This window comes from Panthera uncia (genome assembly GCF_023721935.1).
Source record: "Panthera uncia isolate 11264 chromosome A1 unlocalized genomic scaffold, Puncia_PCG_1.0 HiC_scaffold_17, whole genome shotgun sequence".
Lineage (NCBI taxonomy): Eukaryota > Metazoa > Chordata > Mammalia > Carnivora > Felidae > Panthera > Panthera uncia.
The window spans coordinates 24,863,602-24,885,404 of NW_026057577.1; the positions used below are offsets into that span (position 1 = coordinate 24,863,602).

General features: G+C 36.9%; 1 protein-coding gene across 11 annotated transcripts in view; it reads right to left on the reverse strand.

Moving 5' to 3' along the window:
• RAPGEF6 (Rap guanine nucleotide exchange factor 6) overlaps window positions 1-21,803 on the reverse strand; it is a 214,405-nt gene that overhangs the window by 29,325 nt on the left and 163,277 nt on the right. For 8 of the 11 annotated variants that reach the window (XR_007461556.1, XR_007461558.1, XR_007461554.1 and 5 more), the window contains 7 exons: window positions 18,249-18,372; window positions 15,962-15,985; window positions 12,482-12,702; window positions 10,115-10,306; window positions 7,533-7,667; window positions 2,216-2,444; window positions 412-914 (listed from right to left, as the gene is read on the reverse strand). Coding sequence is in view for 3 of the 11 variants with exons in the window: in XM_049648461.1 (XP_049504418.1) it covers window positions 412-914; window positions 2,216-2,444; window positions 7,533-7,667; window positions 10,115-10,306; window positions 12,482-12,702; window positions 15,962-15,985; window positions 18,249-18,372 (1,428 nt within the window). In the remaining 8 variants the exon portion in view is untranslated. Of the gene's footprint in view, window positions 1-411; window positions 915-2,215; window positions 2,445-4,295; window positions 5,007-7,532; window positions 7,668-10,114; window positions 10,307-12,481; window positions 12,703-15,961; window positions 15,986-18,248; window positions 18,373-21,803 lie in introns of those variants that run through there. The other 3 variants (XR_007461555.1, XM_049648462.1, XM_049648463.1) reach the window with 3 other exon arrangements.

Sequence of the window (21,803 nt, forward strand, 5' to 3'; positions counted from 1 at the left end):
CCCTCACTTCTGTTATCTAAAAATAGTACCAAAGTTTCTACCATTTGTAGAAAGCATTTGTGGCCCAAACTATGAGGTGGAGAGAGAACAATCCCTTCATTACTACTGCGTAACAATAAAATCTTTCCTTAATGAAACCAAAGAGACCTGAAAAACAAAACATAACTGTCGCCTTAATTAAGCACCTTCATAACAGTCTTTTCATTTTAATAGGCTTGAGCACATGCCCCCAAACCCTTGAGAAAGCATAAACTTTCTGAAAATAACTTGTCTGGAGAGGGCAGGAAGAGAGGTCGGAGAGAGAGATGGAATATTTGCCAAGTGTAAAATTCTGGGCCAACATATCCCAATGAGATTTTTTGCCACTTAATCTCTCAATGCCACAGATATGACAAAGAACACACAACTTACCAATCAAGCCCTTTTCTGTACTTGAAGTAACAGTTTTATAAACTGGGTCAGTGCCATCCTTGGGGTCCAAGCCTTCAGAGGACTCAAGTGGGGTGCTCTCCAACACTCTCCTTTTAACTGTCCCATAGTCTGGTTCATATGTGTCAGACAAAGAACTGGAGGAGGCCCAACTCTGTCTCATCTGATTAGTCTCTAGGCTTCCTTTACATTGACCACAAGTTCGGGAGCAGCCTTTAGGACAGGAATAGGGCTCACAGTCAGGGGGTTCAACTTCAACAATGGGGCCATCCAAATGGGTCTGTCGGTAAGAGTTCAAAAAATCCCAGCCTTTTGGGTTTGGAAGGCTTTGGAAGTTGTCATGGGAGCTGCTTGAACAGGAAGTCCAGCTTCCACGACCACTATCGGCTGCTTCTAAAATGATATGTTCATGAGAAATCTCTTCATTACTCATAGAAGAAGACACAGCTAAACTCTTGACTAGAGATGGCTTTGACAGTGTCCACCTTTTTTAAAAAAAAAAAAGTTAAGGATACACAATTAAAAGTGATTTACTGGCTTCCTGGAAAAACCTCCTGTCCAATCCAAGTACTACTGCCTACAAGAGACTACAGAACATGTATCATCAATGTTCAATACCAAAATAATCTTTTGAAAGAAAAAAAGACACTGTAATTAATCATCACTTAATCTCTATTCCCAATAATGTTAGTATTTAGCTAGAAACATACATGGAAGAAACTCAAATACTTAGCAAGGTTACCTAAGAATTTTTCTTGAATTGATTTTAAGTGAAAATGAAAAATGAGGTTTGAAACGAATACAATTAAGTATACATTTTCATTCTTGGTCAATATAATGCTACATTCTCTACATGGATACAGAATAAAGAATTCTCAACTATAGGAACCATGTCTGGTTTTCCAATTTAATTCTGAGATCAGCCTACTACAATGCCAAGTAAAGAGTAACTTTCCCGACTAACAACTATTAAATGAATTCTAGTATTTATAGCAGGGGTGGCCCAAATAAAGGCTCCAGGGTCAAATCTGGCCAACAGATGTTTCTGTATGGTCTGGAGCAAACTGATAGCCTGCTGACATTATTTACTATTTTGACTATTATAGAAAGGTCTGCTGAACCTTGGTCTAGAGAATCATACTTTAAAAACTTTTATAAATATGCTAATACTTTACTATATCTTCAGTTTTTCACATTAAGGAATACCAAATTTAACATTATTTATCGGCTTAGAATCAACTTTCTCAATGTTTTCTCAAAGATTTCCATTTTACGTGATTGTAAATTTAAATTTACAGTTAACTTAAAAAAAAAAAAAAAAAAAAGCTTTGGAGTTCCACAAGCTAGTTTAATTCTTACTCTCCAAATCATACTTTCAGATCAAGGACTGGCCCTACTCCCTCAACATGTCTACACTGTGTACAGTACTGGGTATACTTCCCATTATACAATCTTTCTGAGCACTCTCTAACTTAACAGCCACAGTGCAACAACCACCTCCCCTGTTGTCAACAGCAACTTCTGTGAGTTCTTATTAAATAAAAACATACATGACAGAAAGTTACTTGAATTCACTAACACTTCAAAAATGAGCACCCATACATAAAATAGTACTCATTTGCAAATGAAATACAGACAATACATGCTTGGCCCTCAAATTATTTTAGGGATCCCCCTGCAACCACCCCAGGGAATAGGGGGTATCTAAGGCCAAGTTGGGGAGCACTGCTTGCAGTGGCCACTCAGCTTGGGTTTTGTGATATGAACACAGGCAAGTATGTTTTACCCAGGGCCCAGCTGACTATGGTCTCCTATCCCTGAGGAGTGTTCTGTTTTTTCCAATGGTCCAGTGGATTCAGGGACCGCCATAGCATGTGAAGAACACCGTTCATCCTGTAGAGCTGTAGACATGGAGTCAACAGAACAATTGCTCACGATGCTGGATCGTGAAGAAATTTCACTATGGCTGGAGTCAGACAAGTTGTCAGATTTAGTTGATGGCATAAGTGTACAACCTAAATGAGAAAAAACAAGTGATCAAACTACAAAACAAGGAAATAGGTAGGGGTATGTGGTCAGGGAGAAGACAAAGAAAAGCATAACAACAGCAAAAGACAGTGAGTAGCAATCTCAGTTTCCATCTATGTGGCTGTAATGATGCCAATCTCCTACACACCTTCCCTCCATATTCACTCACCTACCTATCAATACTGTACCAACCCACCTCCAAACTCAAGAAATTGGAAGTCAAAATCAGGACTACTGAGGAAACTAGTCCAAATATGTACCTGCCCCACGTTCTCACATAGTTGTAAGCATTACTAAAACAAGGAGAAATTACATGTATTTCAAAATAGTAAAAAGCAGACATCTTGAATTTCTCAACTTCTTTTTAACCCTGTGTCTCCTTTTTTAATGAACATAAATATTTCATGGCCTGATCTGAATGTCTAGAATATCACCTTGAGGTAGGAGTGGGGGAGGGGAATCAAGACTCAAGAGAAAGAATTCTTTTTTGCTATCTCCAACCACACATACTTACCCTAGATATACTGAATAATACCTAAGGAGTCTTGCCCCAAGTTGAAAGCAATTATTTTCATATTTTTTAATAAATACGGATTTAATCTTATACCTGGTTTCCTTTTTCTTCACCAACTTTGAAGAATATTGCATTAAACAGCAAAACTGACAAATTTATAAAAATGTGTTCTGAAAAAAACAGCATCTGCCTGTTTTAAATTGTTCTCTGACTTACTGCACAGCAGATATAGCAAGAGACATTTTCTTTTGCATTTTCTGGAATAAAGGGGTAGAGATGGAATGAGATGGAAGCATCCAAAAATAAATCTGCAGCATGACAGTTAAATGTACATTATGTCTGTTTTGATAACTGTTAGAAAAGTAAACAAAACCTCTTTTATTTAGAAAGAAAAGAAAATGCCAGTAGGTCTCAACGAAGCAAACAATTATTTTCCTGTTCACTGGACAAATGAGGTTCAAGAGATACATGACTTTCAGGACAATCCCTAGACATCTCATTAAGAAAAACTACAGGTTTTATATTCACATATAACTCAAGTCACTAAAGAAAAAATTTGCTGAACAATAACCATAATGAGTAGTTCCACTGATTATTTCAAAAAGAAAAATTAAGACCAAGAATATGGCTGATTTATATTTGCCTTATGGGACCAGGCACAGGACAAGTTGAGATAAGTCAGTCTTTTGACCTGTGACCACTCACCGCTACTTTCTCAGTGCCTTTTATGAATTGACTGGTAATTTTCAAGCGTACCATGAAAATGGATGTAGTAAATTTAAAAATATATAAATATAAACATATATAAATTCTTCCTCAAAAGAAAAAATCATTGCTCTTTTATCCTAGGGGATAGACCTGCTTTACTGTTTTAAGAGTAATTACATCTCTGTATCTGTTAGATCAGTATTTCTCAAATATAATCAGCTCTAAGAATCACCTGAAGGGTTATTAATATATATATTCTTGGGCTTATTTCTGGCAATTCAGTATTTATGAGGTTTGTGGTAGACACAGTAACTACATTTTTAACAAATTTCCACATGATTTTCACTTGCTATTTTAGACTATCTCCTCTTCCTCCTCTGGGCCAGAGATTTATATGAAAAATGGATAAAATTAAAAGTGTGGACAAGATGCAGCTTCTTGCCTTCTTTTTCCCTTAGCAGGTAAAGTAGTTGCAGTAATAAGAACAATAGAATTTTGAGGTAAAGGTGGTGATAAGATCATTCCTGGGTGTTCTCATGAGAAAGTAAATACTGATTTTTAAAAAGTACCTCTACTTATTTCATTCACAGTAGGAAATAAAGCCAACTACAGAAAACAAGAGTATAAATTTTACTAACATTAGGAAAATAACATGTACAAATAAGGCACTTTATATAAATATGACTTTGTTGCTAGAGTACCTTTAACACTAATCATAAAATGCCTATATCAATCATATTATACACTAAGTTTTCTAACTAAAATTTGTTCGATAAATAACTTAAGCTACATTTACATTAATAAATGAAAACAAATTCCACACTAAAATTAAGTAAGGAACTCCATCAGATTGTCTTTCTCCTTTTAGACTTGAATCGCGTATAGAAGCAGTTTAAAGTGTTACTGTTGCCTCGGCTATTTGAACTGAAGATGTCTTTCCCTTTCTCATCTTTGATGTTGCTTCCAACATCCTTCACTTTCTCACAGCTTTCTGTAGCTTGATTGTGATCTGCGTCCTCTTTTTTGCTGTTGGCTAGTCTCTCCCTTGAAAGAGTTCTTTCCCTAAATCTTCTAAACGGGGACGTCACTCTTTTTCTGGCTGTGTTCTCACAACTTGTCCTGTCTCTATCCTCCTCAGTGGCCTTCTCGGTCCTGTCTGTCCTTTTGGCTGTGCTCTTGGTAATCTGAAGGATTTTCTTTTGCAAGTAAACCCCGCCTATGCCGGGGCAGCTCTGGCCACTGATCTTGGTGCTGGACTCACGGGGAGGGGATGAGGAAGACCCTGAGAGGCGCAGCAGGATGCTGAGATCAGATAGGATACTGCCAACTGGAGGGAGAGATGCAAAAACCCTGTCACGGTCAATTAATTCTTTCCAATTAATCACAATTAGCTTGGTTTCTATTACAGAGTATTTAGTTATTAAAAAAATTCAAACATTTTAACAATACTGGAAAAACTGAAATCTAGTAATGTATGTCTTAAAGGACAGAAGTCTACAATATACCATAAATACTTCAGTCATTGCAAAACAGAACATGGGAGAAAAATTACCTTAATCAGAACAAGCTGGTAATAAAATATTGTTGAAAGTAAGCCAGGGTGGTAAAATCATAAGGAAAAATATGACAAGAGTATCAGGTAACCAGAATTATTTCTCAAAAGTAACTATGTCTACAATTTTCAGGCAGATTCTACTAAGAAAAAGCTTGGTAAAAAGCCAGACAGGACATATAAATACTAAGTACAATATAAGTATTTATAAAGCACCATTTCTGATCCTGTTTCATCTCCAAGGTGGAAAGGTTGCCCTCCTTATGTACTGAGGAAGATGGAGGTTAAGGCTGCCTGATGTCATTTTTTAAAAGTTCTTACTTATATAAATTCCCCTTATAAAAAATATGAATCTAGGCTTATTTCCTTGAATGTTAAAAAACAGAACACTAATTCCAAAGTTTAGCAAGAACCAGAAACAGATCCTACTATTGTACTCTTAGTTTAATAACATTTTTGTTCAGTTACAGACTACTGGCAAGACCACGTCTATGGAAACAAAAAAATCTAATAACTGGTTGGGGTTTTGGTAAAACATACTGTACGAACAATTAGTAACAGTTTTAAAGATAATAAACTCCTCAGGTTTCCAAAGATTCTCAACATGCCTATGATAGGCTCCCAAAGCTATGAATGTCAAGGTCAACTGCTGGCCACATACTGAAAGACACTGTGGCAAAGACTCTCTATTCTAGTGGTGAGAGTAGATTTTCTGTCGAGAATGAGAGCAATGGGGAAATTCTTGTTCTCACAAGTAACGTTCAGGCAAGAACACCAAATCCAATCAACTAGTTTCCTAGTTAGAGAACTGTCTATGATGGGACTTCCGATTAGTCTCCCCAAGGGGTGGAGGGTGTAAAGATGTGCCTGAAAGAGGATTAAGAACACACAGCCACTGTTCATTAGGACCATCTGTGTGAATGGATGTGGTAAGGAGCACCTCGGAGGGCACCAGGCACACAGTAAGAGGATGAAACAGAGTGTACTTCACAAAATCACATGTGAGCTACATACCACAAGATCAGAGACCTATGTTTTAAAAACATACCTGTTAATATATATTGTTTATACATCCTGTTTAATTTTTACTAATCTTTTCTGAGTAAAATCTGAATGAAAATTCCAGCTTCTCTCAGCTATGTGAAGGAGAACAGGAAACGTTAGAGTGAAGCTAAGTTACCCTGGGACGGCAGAAGGGACAAAGAGGACACACTTCAATTTACTAAACACTTATCGTCTATCAGGCTTTATAAATACTATTTCGTTTAACCCTTGTATAAGGTCCCTAAAATAGCTGGTCTTTGTTCAGCTTATAAATTACCTGGGCTTAGTAATGCAGCTATAGTGGGGAACAGAGTTAGAATTCAAGCTCTGGTCTGACATCACTTACCATATCGCTGCCACAAATATGGCAAATAATAAAAAAAGAGCTCGCAAAAGTGGGATCAAACTTAGAACATGGGAGCGGGGGAAAGCTCTGGAAGCTTTTCATTCCTGCTAGAATTCATAAGGTTTTCTTCCCCAACCCCATGTGCCCTCTTGTACTGTGATTATTTAAACATGTGATTCTTTTACATCCAGGAAGATGATGCCAGAACTAAGGAGACTTTTTTACCAAAATACAAAAAGAGTGTGGAGCATCCAGTGTAAGAAATACACACACCATTTAAAATACTACACGTGCAGCTAACGTGAAATTGCATTTGCATACACACTACCCAGTCTACTCAAGACAAAAAAAGCTTCACTGTGAATTACGAAAATGTAGGTCAATGAACAAGACTGATTTCAGGCATTTTACATCAAGAGGTTCTCTTTAAGTGTGATGTAAAATCCACAGGGCTGTAAGTTATTTTAAATCCTCATTACTAAAAAGGTAGTAATATTCCATTACTAAAAAAAGAACATATCAACCTAAATATGCTTTTTTCCCCCAAATTTTGTAGCTGGTTAAAACCAATTTATTGTAGAAATTCGTATTTTAAAATACTCCACAGAAATGTTTAAAAAATTGGAAATTTGAATAACACCACCAAGAATCTGCAAAGAATGAAGTGACTGTGACTTCTGCCTTCATTCTTATCTATGCATGTCCACTCTGAATACAGAAGTCCTAGCTTATATAAGGCATAACACCTGGAGAGCATCTGAATAATTCAAACTAAAACACGAAAGTTCAAAAAGTATCAGGAGGTACATGTTTCTTCACTTTCTATTATCACTAGAGATGGAAAAAGCAAATTACGTGTCACAAAGTGTTGCTTGGTGTAAGAACAACTAGCTTAAACTGTTACGTCTTACCTTTGCGAGGAGAGCCTTGAGGAGATGCAGGAGGACTAGAATGTAAGGATGATGCCACAGAGATCGTATCTTCTGGATGTTTCTTACCAATTATTTCTTCAGTTGTCCCTAAAACTTTCTGAGGTAAATTTGTACCTGAAAATAAAACCCAAGAAGCAAGTAAGCATCACTTCACAATGAAAATATCTGTAAGGTGCCTAATCCGCTACGTAACTAAAGCCATGATGCACAATGGCTAGTGTAGTCAACTGAAATGTGTAAATGACAAACAGGGACTAAATGACTGGGTAATAGCATACAGAGATTCTCACCTCTAGGTTAATGGTTCCAATTCAGCTAGTCAGCACAAACCACATTATAACAGTTCTTTGTTGTCTGTTTTGTGGCGTAAGGGAAACCGATTTAATGGTCTGAGTATAGTGTCCCAGCCCCCACAATTGACACATTTGTTGGAAGTCTTAATAGGGAAGGTATGGATTCCAACTCTTCTCTCCCCTCTAGAGGTGGCCTCTCCAAGTCAGGGCGAGGCACGTGGCCGGGGCAGTGTAGGGATGCTGGCACTGTCACTACCTGTGGGCATATGGAAAGAGGCTGCCGGGCTGCCAGTCCAGCCCTTTTCAATAGGACTAAATTCACACTACAGGAGAAAAGTAGACAACAGAAAGAATCATGAATTTATAGAAAAATAGTATGGAGCCCACTGGAAACATGCTGCAAAGTTCTATCTTTACTCTTGTTGAATAGACGTTCCTGTTTAGCATAGGTCAAACTTAGCAATGGTTTCACGATACTGACATTTTTATATTATAGATCTTCTCTAAGAAAAGTTAAAGAGCTATCTACACTATTGTAATCAGTAAAGTAAGCCCAACTTTGATGGGCATTTGTCATAGTAACAAGCGGCCCTTTTTAACAATGCAGAAATTTAAATCACGGTATACTCACACTACTCTTAATTAAGTGCTTTTTTAATATGAATACATTTATCACATAAATAACAGCCATATTACAACAAGCAAAAAGAGGGCTACTTAGAGTTAATACTGCCTCTTGGGTGATGACATCCGAGTAAGAAGCCAGACCTACACCTCTCCTATTTCTCACTTGACCAGCATATTGACTGATTTCATCAATTTTGTACCCAATTATTTCCTCATCTCCCCAACCATCAAACTAGCTCGGGCTCTGAGCAACGTCCAGTGAATTGTTCTATCAGCCCGCCTTTTAGACTGTCTATCTGCAGTCTCACTGCCCTCCCTACTCTAGTTCTTCTCCAATATAACGTGGACCATAACCTTCCCCTACTGAAATGTCTGCAACAGCTACCCACGGACAACTGTCCTTTGGCATGCCATATTAAAATTTCAGCATGCCTAGGACTTCACTTCTTGTCATCCTGGGAGGCTGTTTAATATGATGGTTGAAAAAAAGGACTTTAGAGCCAGTTAGCCTGGGATCAACTCCCACCTCCATCACACACTGGCAGTGTGTAAGTTACTGAGACCTTCTTTGTTTACTCTCCAAAACAAGAGTATTGCTTACCTTATAGGGTTATTATGAAGATTAAATGAACGTAATGAACTTAGTAAAGCATAAAGCACTCAGAACTGTGTCTGGCACTCAGGCGGTACTCTGTAGGTGGTAGCTTTAATTATTATTGTCTCTCAGCACTCTTTCTGCAGCTCTACACTCAGAGGCAGCAAACTGCCAGTAGCTCCTTGCAGATACCATGCTTTCCCTTTGCTTGAAGCAATTTCTCTGCAGTCTTTGCCTCATTACCTCCCTCTTGATCAACCCTTAAAACTCTGCTTAGGTGTTATCTCTACAAAGCCTGCTCTCAAGTTCCACTTTATACTTAGCTCTGTGTGCTCCAGAAACTTCCCATTTTTTGTTTTTTTATATGCTCTGAACATACATACTCTAGGCATAAAAGCAAACATATTATATTTGTTACCGGTTTGTGGGTCTATAGTACCAAAATGAAAATCTGGCAAAGGCAAGGAGTGGGGGGCACTTCTTATTCAACTTTGGATCTCAAAACAAAATCAAATAAAATTCACAAAGTTCTACTAAATATGTCCTAAATGTATAACGCATGGGTTAAGCGCTGTTAGGAACCAAACTAAATGTAGCTTCTTTTCTACACGGCCTAGCAGAGGAGGGATAAAGAATGGTCTATACTTTATAAACCTTACAATCTTTTCTTGTCTCCTCACTAGGTTTTTGAGAAGTGATCGTGAATGTAAAAACAATATACATTTTTAGAATAAGCAACCTCATTCTCATAGGTTGCAGGTGCGTTAGGTAAGTGTTCAAATGCACCTCTGAAAGCAGCAAACGCTTGGTACCTAGGCATATTGCTCTAAGTTTTCTGACTACAGAATTCCAATTATCAGCATTTAAGATATTTATGCTGTTATCAAATACCTAGAGGCAAACAAACATCTTTCAATTCATGAATGACGATTAAATTATGTGAACTATACTAGCTGATCTTCTGAGCATTTATATTTGTAATTATTTTTCATTCTAACTCCCCTGGAAATTTTAATTAAATCAATGCAATAATTGTGAATACTCACATAATGTGGCGGGGTCTTTTGCTTGTCCCTTCTTCCTGATGGGGTGCAAATTAACAGCTGGCACTTGGAGTGCCTGGCTCACTCTGTGAGGCTGATGCAAATGTGCTTTAGCTGTTTGGCCCGCTGATCTCATAGGCACTGGAGACATTTCTGATGACTTGGCTGATCTTTTCTCATTGAAATTCTTAGTCACTAATAGAACAGAGTAAGAATTATGTAATTGTGTACTTTTTTAGGCAAGGTTATCACTAGTGACAATAATGACTGCATTAAAACCTTCTATTTTTAACAGAAAAAATACAACAGATTAATCTTCCTAAAAATAATTTCATGTATTATGAAACATGACTTCTAAAATGTCTGTAGAATTAAGTTGCTTCCTCCATACATTCTGAACCCATTAACTTAAATGGTCCCCTTTCCACCATAACAGTGACAGCCAAGTTTACATCTTCTCATCTACACTACTGAAATACTTCCCTGATTGGATCAATTCTAGTCTATGACTTCAAGCCACTCTCTACAGAACAGCAGAGTGCCTCTTCCAACATGAAAATCGGATCATACCAGTTTCCTTCTCCAATTTTATTCTATCAGCAGTTTATCAAGTTCTAAGTATCCTATTGGAATTTTTATTGGCATAACATTTAATCATATATATGTGTAAAATAACATCCACTGTGTAAAATAACAGCCACTTACAACTTAATCTTTTTTGATTGTTACAATATAGTGTAATTTACCATTTTTGATTTCTGCTTTTACAACTCATGATTTCCTTGACCCAGACACATATACCCTATGTTGTTCATATGGGTATTCTCGGCTTTCACAAGTTGTATTACTCCATTTTGCTTTTACGAAATACCTACATTAGAAATTAGCCCAAACAGCCCAAATAAATTCAAAGAGGATTCTTGCTTACAGAGACAATGTAAGAAGCAGTGAGAAGAGAACCAACAAGCTACTTTCCCAGAAACTACACTCAGCACCTCAGTATCAAACTGCCACTTTAAAAAAAAAATTTTTTTTTAATGTTTATTTATTCTTGAGAGAGAGAGACAGTGTGAGTGGGGGAGGGTCAGAGAGAGAGGGAGACACAGAATCTGAAGCAGGCTCCAGGCTCTGAGCTGTCAGCACAGAGCGTGACGCAGGGCTTGAACTTACCAACTGTGAGATCATGACCTGAGCTGAAGCCGGACGCCTAACCAACTGAGTCACCCAGGCGCCCCTAAACTGCCATAACTTTAAATTGTGTCTGTGAGCCTGTGTGCTCTATCTAGATTTATTCTGTGCATCTGTTAGTAAGACGTGTCCTAAAGTATCAGAAAAGCCTAACAGAGGTTATTTTTTTGGATCTGGGAACACTCAAATTTTTTTCCATAGAAATTAATGGTAACTGCTTCTTTCCTTTATGTCATTTTGGTCTACAGAATGTTTCATAGGAATGTTCTACTTACAAATGGTGGGGGAAGCCTATGTGTAATTAAAAAATTTTGAGAATAGGCTCTCCTTTTTCCCCCACATAATTCCAGTATTTTAACAATATGAGAATGTGCCTCACTTTTCTTAGTTCACCTTACTAACACCTATTATTTATAAGGCTTTCAATTAAATGTCTTCCATTTCCTAGTTGGCAATTATCTATGAAATTTAACGAAGATAAAAGTTCACTTAGTTTTACTCTGTATTTAGGGATGAAGATAAAAATGTCCTCAAACTGAAGGGCTCCTCTATAATGTTCCAGTTTTTATAAGAAGACTTTCTAATGATTTTTTTAAACGTTTATTTATTTCTGTGAGAGGCAGAGTGTGTGTGTGTGCGCGCGCATGCGTGAGCAAGAAGGGGACGGGCAGAGAGAAGGAGACAGAGGATCCAAAGTTGGACATTCAACCAAACAAGCTACCTAGGGGCCCCAACTTTCTAATAATTTTTTTAAAATGTTTATTTATTTATTTTTGAGAGAGAAAGAGAGAACACAAGTAGGGAAGGGGCAGAGAGAAAGGGAGACAGAATCTGAAGCAGGCTCCAAGCTCCAAGCTGTTAGGGCAGAGCCTGACGCAGGGCTTGAACTCACAAACTATGATGAGATCATGACCTCAGCTGAAGTCAGATGCTTAACTGACTGAGCCACCCAGCCTCCCCTCTAATGCTTTTTAAAGAATTCTTCAACCCTCAGTTTCCTACACATGGCAATTAGGAACGGATGGAATTCAGTATCCAGATAAGAGATCATTTGATGCTTGGGATGTCAGAAACCTTTTTCAGAGAAAGTTAATTTTCACTGGACTTAAGCTTAACTGTAAAGATATAATGTCTATTTTGTTGTACTATTTAACAACACATTAAGTGAAAACTTGTACTTACAGGTACCATAGGCAGGCTCCCACTGCAATGACATCATCTGAAACTTTTCCTCATCTGTGTCCACATCCAGACTGGAAAGATACTGCTTCACTTTTCTTGCCATTTGGGCATCCTCGTATAGCTTCTTGGCGTTGAGCAGAGAGCTGCGGCGTGCCCTTTTCTTGTGAGCACCTCCTTGAACATCTAGCATGTTAGAGTTTGTGCTGCCTTGACTCAATGACCTGTAGGATGATGGATATCACAATGAGGGACAGTAAAGATGAGAACTACACATGGCAGATTGAAGATTAAAAGGATTTTGTTCTGTTAATGCTACTGCATGCTGATGCAAATGAGTTAAAAGATGAAGAGCATTAATGCAAAGTAATATGGCACACATGGCTATGTTCTAAGTTTTAAGATTCGGCAAAGTGCAGAATTCAAAAGAGTAAGATAATAATTTCTCCTCCTCCCTCCAACCCCGTGCCCCAGCAACAAATTCCATGAAATCTGTGTTTGTGCCTATGCAATCCATGGCACAGCTGTGACAAGTAAACAGCAGCCCCAAGAGGCCATCCAAACTCTGAAAATATGGCAAGAGTCTGAGTCAGAACAAGTCCATCCTTAGCCAGATCTCTATACCAGGATTCTTGAGCAAGGGAGTTTCTACAGGAGCTTTGCTTATCTGTGCTGCTTCTTTGGACATGCCATAGCCATCACCATTCCTATCTACAGCAGGCCACTCTTAGAAAGCTAACCAATTTTACCACTAAGTGTTTTGGCCAAAATTCAAAGAGAACAACCGAAAAGAAAAATAGGCATTTATACTCAATTCCGTATAGTCAGAGACCAGAAGTACAAGAGAAAGCTCAATCTCCCACTCACACTTGGAATTGTTAGGCAATATGTGGTTCTGGACTGAGGATCTGGGACTTGGGAACTTTCTTTGCAATGCCTCTGCGATGAATTGCAAGCTGGGTAGAAATAACCACAGTTCAAAAAACTATAGCTTCACCCAACCTCTTTGTGGCAAACCTCATTCTATAATGGCCACATCTGGAACCAATGGAAAACAGGAAAAGCAGTGCTATTTGTCCTTTCTAATGAGGCTAGAAACACGAAGTTCTTAAATGATTTTTATTCTAAATGCAGTTCTCACTCCAAAATAATAAAGTTATCTATGGGTTATCTAAACGAGCCTCATATTTACCCTAAAATATTCTAAATACACAGATCACAAAGAACAATTTGTTCTGCAGTGCTCACATACTATTTAAAACCGACAATAAAACCCTAATGTGTTCATTGTAAATTAAGCAAAACAAAAGTTGTAAAAGTGTCACAGTATTTTTTTCTTTCACAATTTTAATATCTTTGAATTAAGATGTGTCTTATACATTCGAAAGCAACTTTTGATTGCTGCTGGTCAGGCAGAATCTGTGACATGGTTGTCACTACTTGTACACACAGAAACTTCAAAACTTGAAGAATGGTTGGGAAGAAAATCCAACAACATTAGTGAATTACTCTTTTAATCTCCAGTAACCAAATGATTTTAAGAAGGTAGTGGATGTGACATGTTCAACAATATTCTCAGAGCAGCTGTCAAAAAGAGGACAGCTCTAAATATATGCAAAGCCAAGCTAAGAGTCCAGCACCAGCAGCTTTTACTTCTTTAATGGGTTGTTTTAAGAAATACTTCATTACCAATACGGTTGATGGCACAAAAGAAAATACCGTGCAGAGAAAAACACCCCGAAACTAGTAACTCAGAAGATTCATATTCTAAATATGAGTGAGTTTGACAGAGATCTAAATAAACCAATTTAATGTGCTCACATTTTTCTTTTAATGAATGTAAAAGGGTGTTATGTGATAAAAATACCTATCTAAGTTTACATAAGAGCTCTTTTAAATAAGCATAAAGTAAAACATTTTCAGTGGTAAGAAGGCACTTAAGTGATTTTTTCTTAGTGGTACATAAAATAATGGTGTGTCTAACAATCGATGATGTCTTAGATTCAAATATATGCATTAAAATCAAGTGCCAACATTTAGGAACGAATTTTAATACAAATGTTTTAGTAATTTTACCTTTACTGATACAAAAAAAAAAAAAAAAAAAAAGTCCACAAATCTAGGATACAAAATTCTAGGAACATTGTAATAAATGACAATAAAATGCCTTCTAAACTAGTTCCAAAACAGAAGAACGCTATGAAATAACAAAAATGCCTACTGTCTGCAAGTATCATACAGTGCAACCCTAACACTGAACAAACAATGAATGTGTTAACCTAAGTCATTCAACAACCCAAATTCCTACTAGAATGTGCTGATCAAGTATTTTTCTTCATAACAGTAATGCCAGGAATCAATTTCTATTTTCAGTGAAAAGAACCAGAAAAGAACAAGACATAAATGTATAATACAGAAGGAAACACATGAGAAAAACACAGGGAAGGAAGAATGTAGAAGGAAATTCAAGTTCACCAAAATTCAACAGAAAACAGGATCACAAATAAGACAAGACTCAAGTTCAAGTAAGTGGCTCACAAAAAAAAATCCTTTTTGTGTGTAATTAAAGCATCTGACTTCATGATTCACTCTAGTCTTAAAATAACAAAAATCCTTCATATGCAATCCCTTCATTCACAAAAACTGTCTTTCTTCATCTAAAAATGAAAGGATACATAGGTGATTTATAAGGTCCTAAACATTCTAGGGTTCTAAATAAGAGATATCTATGTATAAGGAGAGATCTGAACATACCTGAACAGCAAAAGGTGGCAGTTTCAGATTATATTACAGTTTTTTTTTTAAAGTAAATTCTGCCCCCAATGTGTGGCTTCAACTTATGACCCCAAGACCAATGCTCCACACACTGAGCTGTCCAGGCACCCTTGACTATATCACAGTTTAAACAGAGAGAAAGGAGTCTCTTACTTAAAATGGTACAAGTTTAAAATAAAATTCAATGAATATTGTTTATGTCACATGGTATTAGTAGAATCCCCCACAATAAGGGATTTGAGAAAAAGGAAATGGCATGGACTCTGGAGTGAGACTACCTAAGTATGAACTACCATTTGTGAGCTTTAATTGAGACAAGTGTATCTTCCCCACGTGCACCATAAGAATACCGGTATTTATCTCACAGGGTGCATGGAGAATTAAATAATTCTTATAAAGTGCTTAGAACAATATATGGCACATAACAAGCACACAACAAATATTTGCTATCATCCTCTTTTAACTGACCCTACTAAATTAAAATCTACAAGGGACTTACGGGACACCAACAATGGAAAAGTCCATGGGAAAAAAAAGCTACTTCTATCACTATTTTCACCTTGTTAGCAAAAGGCATTTGTGAGGAGCGTAGGTTGACAGGGTTAACAGGACGCATGCTAGTTCATCCGCGTGCATTAACGAAAAGGATGCAGTACGTGTTAAGAGTTGCACAACCTCTGGTTCAGGTGCATTCATCTCTACACTTACCCCAGACTCCGCCACCTCTTCTTCCTGTAAGCAAGAGCCACAAACATTGACGCATGGGTTTGAATAGGAAAGCACAGAAAAAAGACAACAGTTGAGAGTCAGAGAAACTATGGAGACAGAATAGAACAGAAAAATTTTACTAAGAAAAAATGGCAGCTTAACAGTAAAATGACTTTAATGGAATGCAGAGGGGGTAAAATGAATTAGGATGTGTACCGGAAGCCAACAAACCCACAATATTCTTTAAAATATGCTGTAAGGCTAATTATATTTCTAATATCTAATTCACACCATAGGCTTATGTTAATAAGCAACTTAAGAAAAAAAATACTTATTATAAATTTTGAATTTAGAGTTTTTAAGGGATGTAAACCTTAAATTAAGGAAGAGAATTTTTGAACATTTTTTGAAAGGATTTTGAGCACTCCTTTCAGTGACAAGATGAAGTTACAAGGAACATAAAGATTTATAATGTCATTTCTCAGGGCAGAAATTTCTCCAACAATGTACTTTAAAAGAAATTTTGACCAAGAGGTCAACTTAAAATTTAAGTAAAAGTATAATATCAGAATAGGATACTGCATATCCTTATACTACAAATGGACTGAATAAAGATTGCTTTTGATTTTATTTTTTGCCCCTCGCCAGAGTCCATGTGCTGCAGGTGGCCCAAGACTCTGCTTTTCTATCAGCAAACTGTTTTCTGTAAGATTACTGTTAGAATGAAAGAGGTTACTTTTTCCACATTATATAATATACACCACAAAAATGGATAACTACTTGCTTAAAGAAAAAGTGCATTTAAGTACTGGTTAAAAAAGAAAACTGATTCAGGAAAAGTTCAGTCCAATTCAATTTGTCCAATCTAATTATGAATGTTTTATTTTCTCCTATCTTGTAGTCTACTTAGCCCAGGTCATGCCCCAGAAAATGGCCAAGTTTATTAAATTCCTCCTTAGGTTTTTCCTCCTTTGTTCATTTTTGAAGCATAGCTGGTACTTAGTATGTTATTTACTGGTCTGTAGGGGCACAAATCCATTGTTTTTGGGAAGGAGGGTGCTAACATATATGAGAAAATGGAGGTCCACGTAAGACAACAGGCAGTAGTGGGGCCACTGTACAGAAACAAGCAACAAAGGCAAAAACTTAAAAAACAAACAAACAACAAACCTTCCTCCAGGTTTGCTTTGGTCCCTGGTTCTTACTGTTTTCTGCTTCCATACTACTGAGCAACGACATGTCTCCTTACATGTTGGATTCCTAAGGGCGGAGCAGGATGGGTAGCGAAGAGAGTCACAGCCCCCTTCGTCTGTTCTCTGAGGATCTCTACACTAGAGCCAACTATCAAATCAACTACTTACAAAAACAAAGACTCCTGAACAGTAATCTAAGTAAAACAGAAGAAAACACCTATACTGACACATACTGATACTGTTTGATTACAAAAATTCCACCTTCGATTTTTAAAGAAACAAGTGTTTTTGTTTCCTTACTGGACTGTATTTTTTTTTTTAGCCAGAGGAACCGTGCCTATCTTTGTGCCTATTTCATTTTTAAAAGCCTTATACACTGAAGTTATACACATAGGCCTGGAAGAAAGTAAGTCCCCTAAATTAGAACGCTAATATCTATTTACTCTGAAAATTTTAGAAATTACTAAGAAGGGTTTGACAACACACTTTCTCTAAGTTTTACTGAGTTTGAGAAAGTCTCTGTTATTACATTAAAACTGAATTTTAAAAAGCATTCATTCTTAGAAGATCAGGTTAATATGGACTACAAATAACATTTTCCATTTTTATTAATGATAGAACATGCTTACATTTGCACTTTCTAAATTCTGCTAAAGAACTTGCATACAAATAAACAGTAGTACTATGGCTTGAGAAAACTAATATATTTAAAAAAAATAAAGTATGATTTTAATAGAAACAGAACTTTAAAAACATTTAGTAAAAATAAAAGGCATGTGCAGACTAATATTTAAGTCAGTTATTTAACATAACAAGATAGAATTATCCACATACTCCAAAAAGTAATACAGAACCAGGGCTCAAATCTCAGCAAGTTACATAATTCTGGGCATATTACCTAAATGCTCTGAGCGTCACTTTTTCATAGGTACAAAGAAACCCATACCACCTACCTTTAAAGGGTTGCTGTGGTAAATGATTACTGGAGACTGACATACAGTGCACAGCAAATGGGAGATGGCTAATAAATGATAAATATTATTACTGTATCACTTGATGCCACTGTAACACTTCTACAGACTTCAATGCCATACCTCTGTCGAAACATCATAGCTGGGTCCATGTTAGCAGAAGTCATTCGAACAACTTGACGGATTTCCTTGGCAATCATTCTTAGCTTCTCAAAATTCACTAAACCATCTACTTTGGAGTCATTCCCTACGGAATAAAACCAACTTTTTCATTTTCAAAATTAAAATGCCCATATGAAGGTAGGAAAAGTCAAGTTATTCGGGGGGCACAAATCAGAACCGTCTTTATGAAACTGCCACTTCTGTTTTGAACCGATAAAAGCATATATGGTTCAACTATGCTCCCAGGGAATGAGCTAACTAGGAGGAATTCTATTCCTATGGGAGTGATTACAAGTACTGGAAGTTGATAAGCTACATAGCTTCTAAACCAATTTCACGATGTTAAAGGCACATCTATAAAATGTGTGGCTCCTGAAATCTTAATGTCTAGATGCTCAGCCCACTCTATCAGGTACCTGTATCTGCTCTTTTGGACAGCAGGGTATAGCACTTGAAAACCTAGGCTTTAGCCAGAGGTCACAAAGAGTGACCTATGGGCTTAATTAACCCAGTAAGTTTTCTTTGGTTTAAAATCTTTTAAGGGGTACCTAGCTGGCTCAGTCAGTTATGTGTCTCACTTTGGCTCAGGTCATGATCTCACAGTTTTTGAGTTTGAGCCCCTCATCAGGCTCTCTGTTCTCAGTACAGAGTCAGCTCTCTCCCTCTCTCTCTCTCTGCCCCTCCCCTGCTTGTGCTTTCTCTCTGTCCCTCTCAAAATAAATGAATAAACTCAGAAACATTATAAAATCTCCCAAAGTTTGAAAACTGAACAATACCTTTTGAAATAATGCACAGGTCAGACAAAATCAAGAAAAAAAATAAAAATAAAATACTTAAAAAAAGTGTTAAATGAATTGTCAACATTTAACAAATGGAATATATACCATGAAAACCTCTGACTGCTTTTAAAAAGGGAGGGTTCTAGTGGGGGATTAAGTAAGAGTAGATCTGTTTTCCCAAATGGCAATTATTAGTTAAATTAAGCTGACTGGCTCATAGAGTAAACACTTTCTGGTCTGCCATTCATCTTTTCTTTCCGAAATCTGCATTTACATTTGTGCTAGCTCTTAAGTTCCATAACTTTTATTTGTTCTAATCAGTAGGGCTCTGAGGAAAAATTCACACAACTTTCAAAATGATCTACTTTTCTTTGAAGAGGATAGCTATGAGATCAGACTTAGCCCGTCTGATGGCTTACCAAGTTCAGACTACAAGGTAAAAACTGTATGTTTAAAAGGCAATGTGATGGTCTATAGTAGTGTTTCTTTTTCACACCTGCCTTTTATAGTTTCTGTGACCCCATTTATCTACTCTGGTAGCCTGTGAGATGCCTCTGTGGAACTCTAAGTTCCCAATGGCAAGTCTGAGAACCTAATGCATCTGAAACATAGAGTGGGGTCTGCTTTCTCATGGTAAAGAGCATCTATACAATGAACATATGAGTTGTTCAGGGTCTCAACATGTGAGCTAATAACAAAATAATCACCAAAAATACTTCCAAGTCACTAGGGGCACCTGGGTGGCTCAGTTGGTGGAGCGTCTGACTTTGGCTGAAGTCATGATCTCACTGTTCGTGGGTTCGAGCCCTGCATGGGGCTCTGCACTGAAAGCTCAGAGCCTAGAGCCTGTTTTGGATTCTGTGTCTCCCTCTCTCTCTGCCCCTCCCTCACTCATGCTGTCTCAAAAATAAATAAACATTAAAACAAAAACAAAAACAAAAACTTCCAAGTCACATAAACATCTCTTGAGGGAACAAGTCAGAAAAATATATTTGAAGCCTATCAGAGTATTATTTCCTTATGAAAAAGGAGTGATAGAGAGGAAGCATTAAGACTAATTAGAACAACCCTCCTGCTGAGAATAATTAGAAAATTTGAGCAAAAATAGAAAAAACAAGTATTTTAAGGCAATAAAAGGCTATCAAGGAAGGGAAGGTTTGGAAGAAGAATGAAAGATCTGGGAAAGGTTTACCATTTCCCAGTGCCTGACCCTAGAGGCATCTACTGATTCAGAAAAGGGGATGATGAGCTTAAAAAACTAAGTAGTGACACCCTGACTTCTTAGGTTAGAGGAAAACACCTTAGGTCCTGGTAAACCTCCAGCGCTTTGGGTTGGGATCCTGAAGGGCTATCCTGGGACTACGATGAACTAGTTGTGACCAAGATAAAAGTTCAGTGTTAAAATATCTTAAAAATGTAAAAATGGATTAAGGTGATCTTGGACTGCTAGCTTACCTAGCTGCCTGGCAAAAGCAAGTTTTATTTCTTTCTGGAGGAATGGAACATCATCTGAAACCTCAAATTATTTCTGTAATCTTTTATACACAACATCCATTTGATCAGAAGTAACTAGAGACGTCAGGAGAAGAGATGACAAATGAAAACAGGAGACAAAGACAACAGAAAAGGACCCACAAAGGATGGAGTTATTAGACAAAGACTTTAACTAAGCTGGATATGTGCAAAGATGTAGAAAACAACACTAAGAACTTTAGCAGAGAACACAGAGATAAAAAAAAATGTAAGTTGTAAACCTGACAAAACACAATAACTGGCTAGGAACTCACTGATATATTTAAGAGTAAATTACACATAGTTCAACAACTGATAAACTGGACAGTAAGTTGGAAGAAAATATCCAGAATGAAGCATGGTTAGACAAAAAGATGAGAAATGGAGAAAAGAGGGTATGAGACAATAGAGGCAGCCATCATGTCTAAGACAGGCGAAATCAAAATCCCTAAAATAGAGGTCAGAAGAGGTAAGAAATCTGAAGACAAAATGAATGAGAATTTTTCCAAAACTCATGAAAAATACCAAAACATGGGTTCCAAGGTATCTTATAAACAAATCAGGACTAAAACAAGCAAATGCCACACCTAGCTACATCATAGCAAAACTACAGGAAAAAAAAAAAAGAGACCAAGAGAAGAGACAATTACAAAGCAGCTATTGGAAGAAGGGCAGAATATAATCACAGGAACAGCAAATAAGACTGACAAATGACTTCTCAGTATCAACAATAAAAGCCAGGACATAATGAAATGGTCTTTTAAAGTGTTTAGACCACTGCGAACCAAAATTATGCCTTAAAAATGAATATGAAGTATAGATATTTTTAGATAAATGAAATAAGGATATTTCATCACCAGCAGACTTGTACTTAAATAAACAATAAATAGTATTCTATAGGAAGGAAAAAAAACCCCAACCACATGGAAGCTTTGAAAACAGAGGAATAAAAACAGTAACATCATCTAGAAAAAGATAAATACTAACTTCTCTAAATGATAAGATCACGTAGAAGTTAAAGGCATGACAAGCGCACATAAACTGGTAGGTGAGTAAATGGAATTCAAGTACTCTAAATTCCTTGCACTGCCCAATACACAGAAAAGTACTAATGAATATTAACCTAATTAATATCAACTAATTAAGTATAAATATAATGCCTAGGGTAACACTAGAAAAATAGTAAAACAGTGTATAGTTAGCCAGTTACCAGACTAGAATAAAT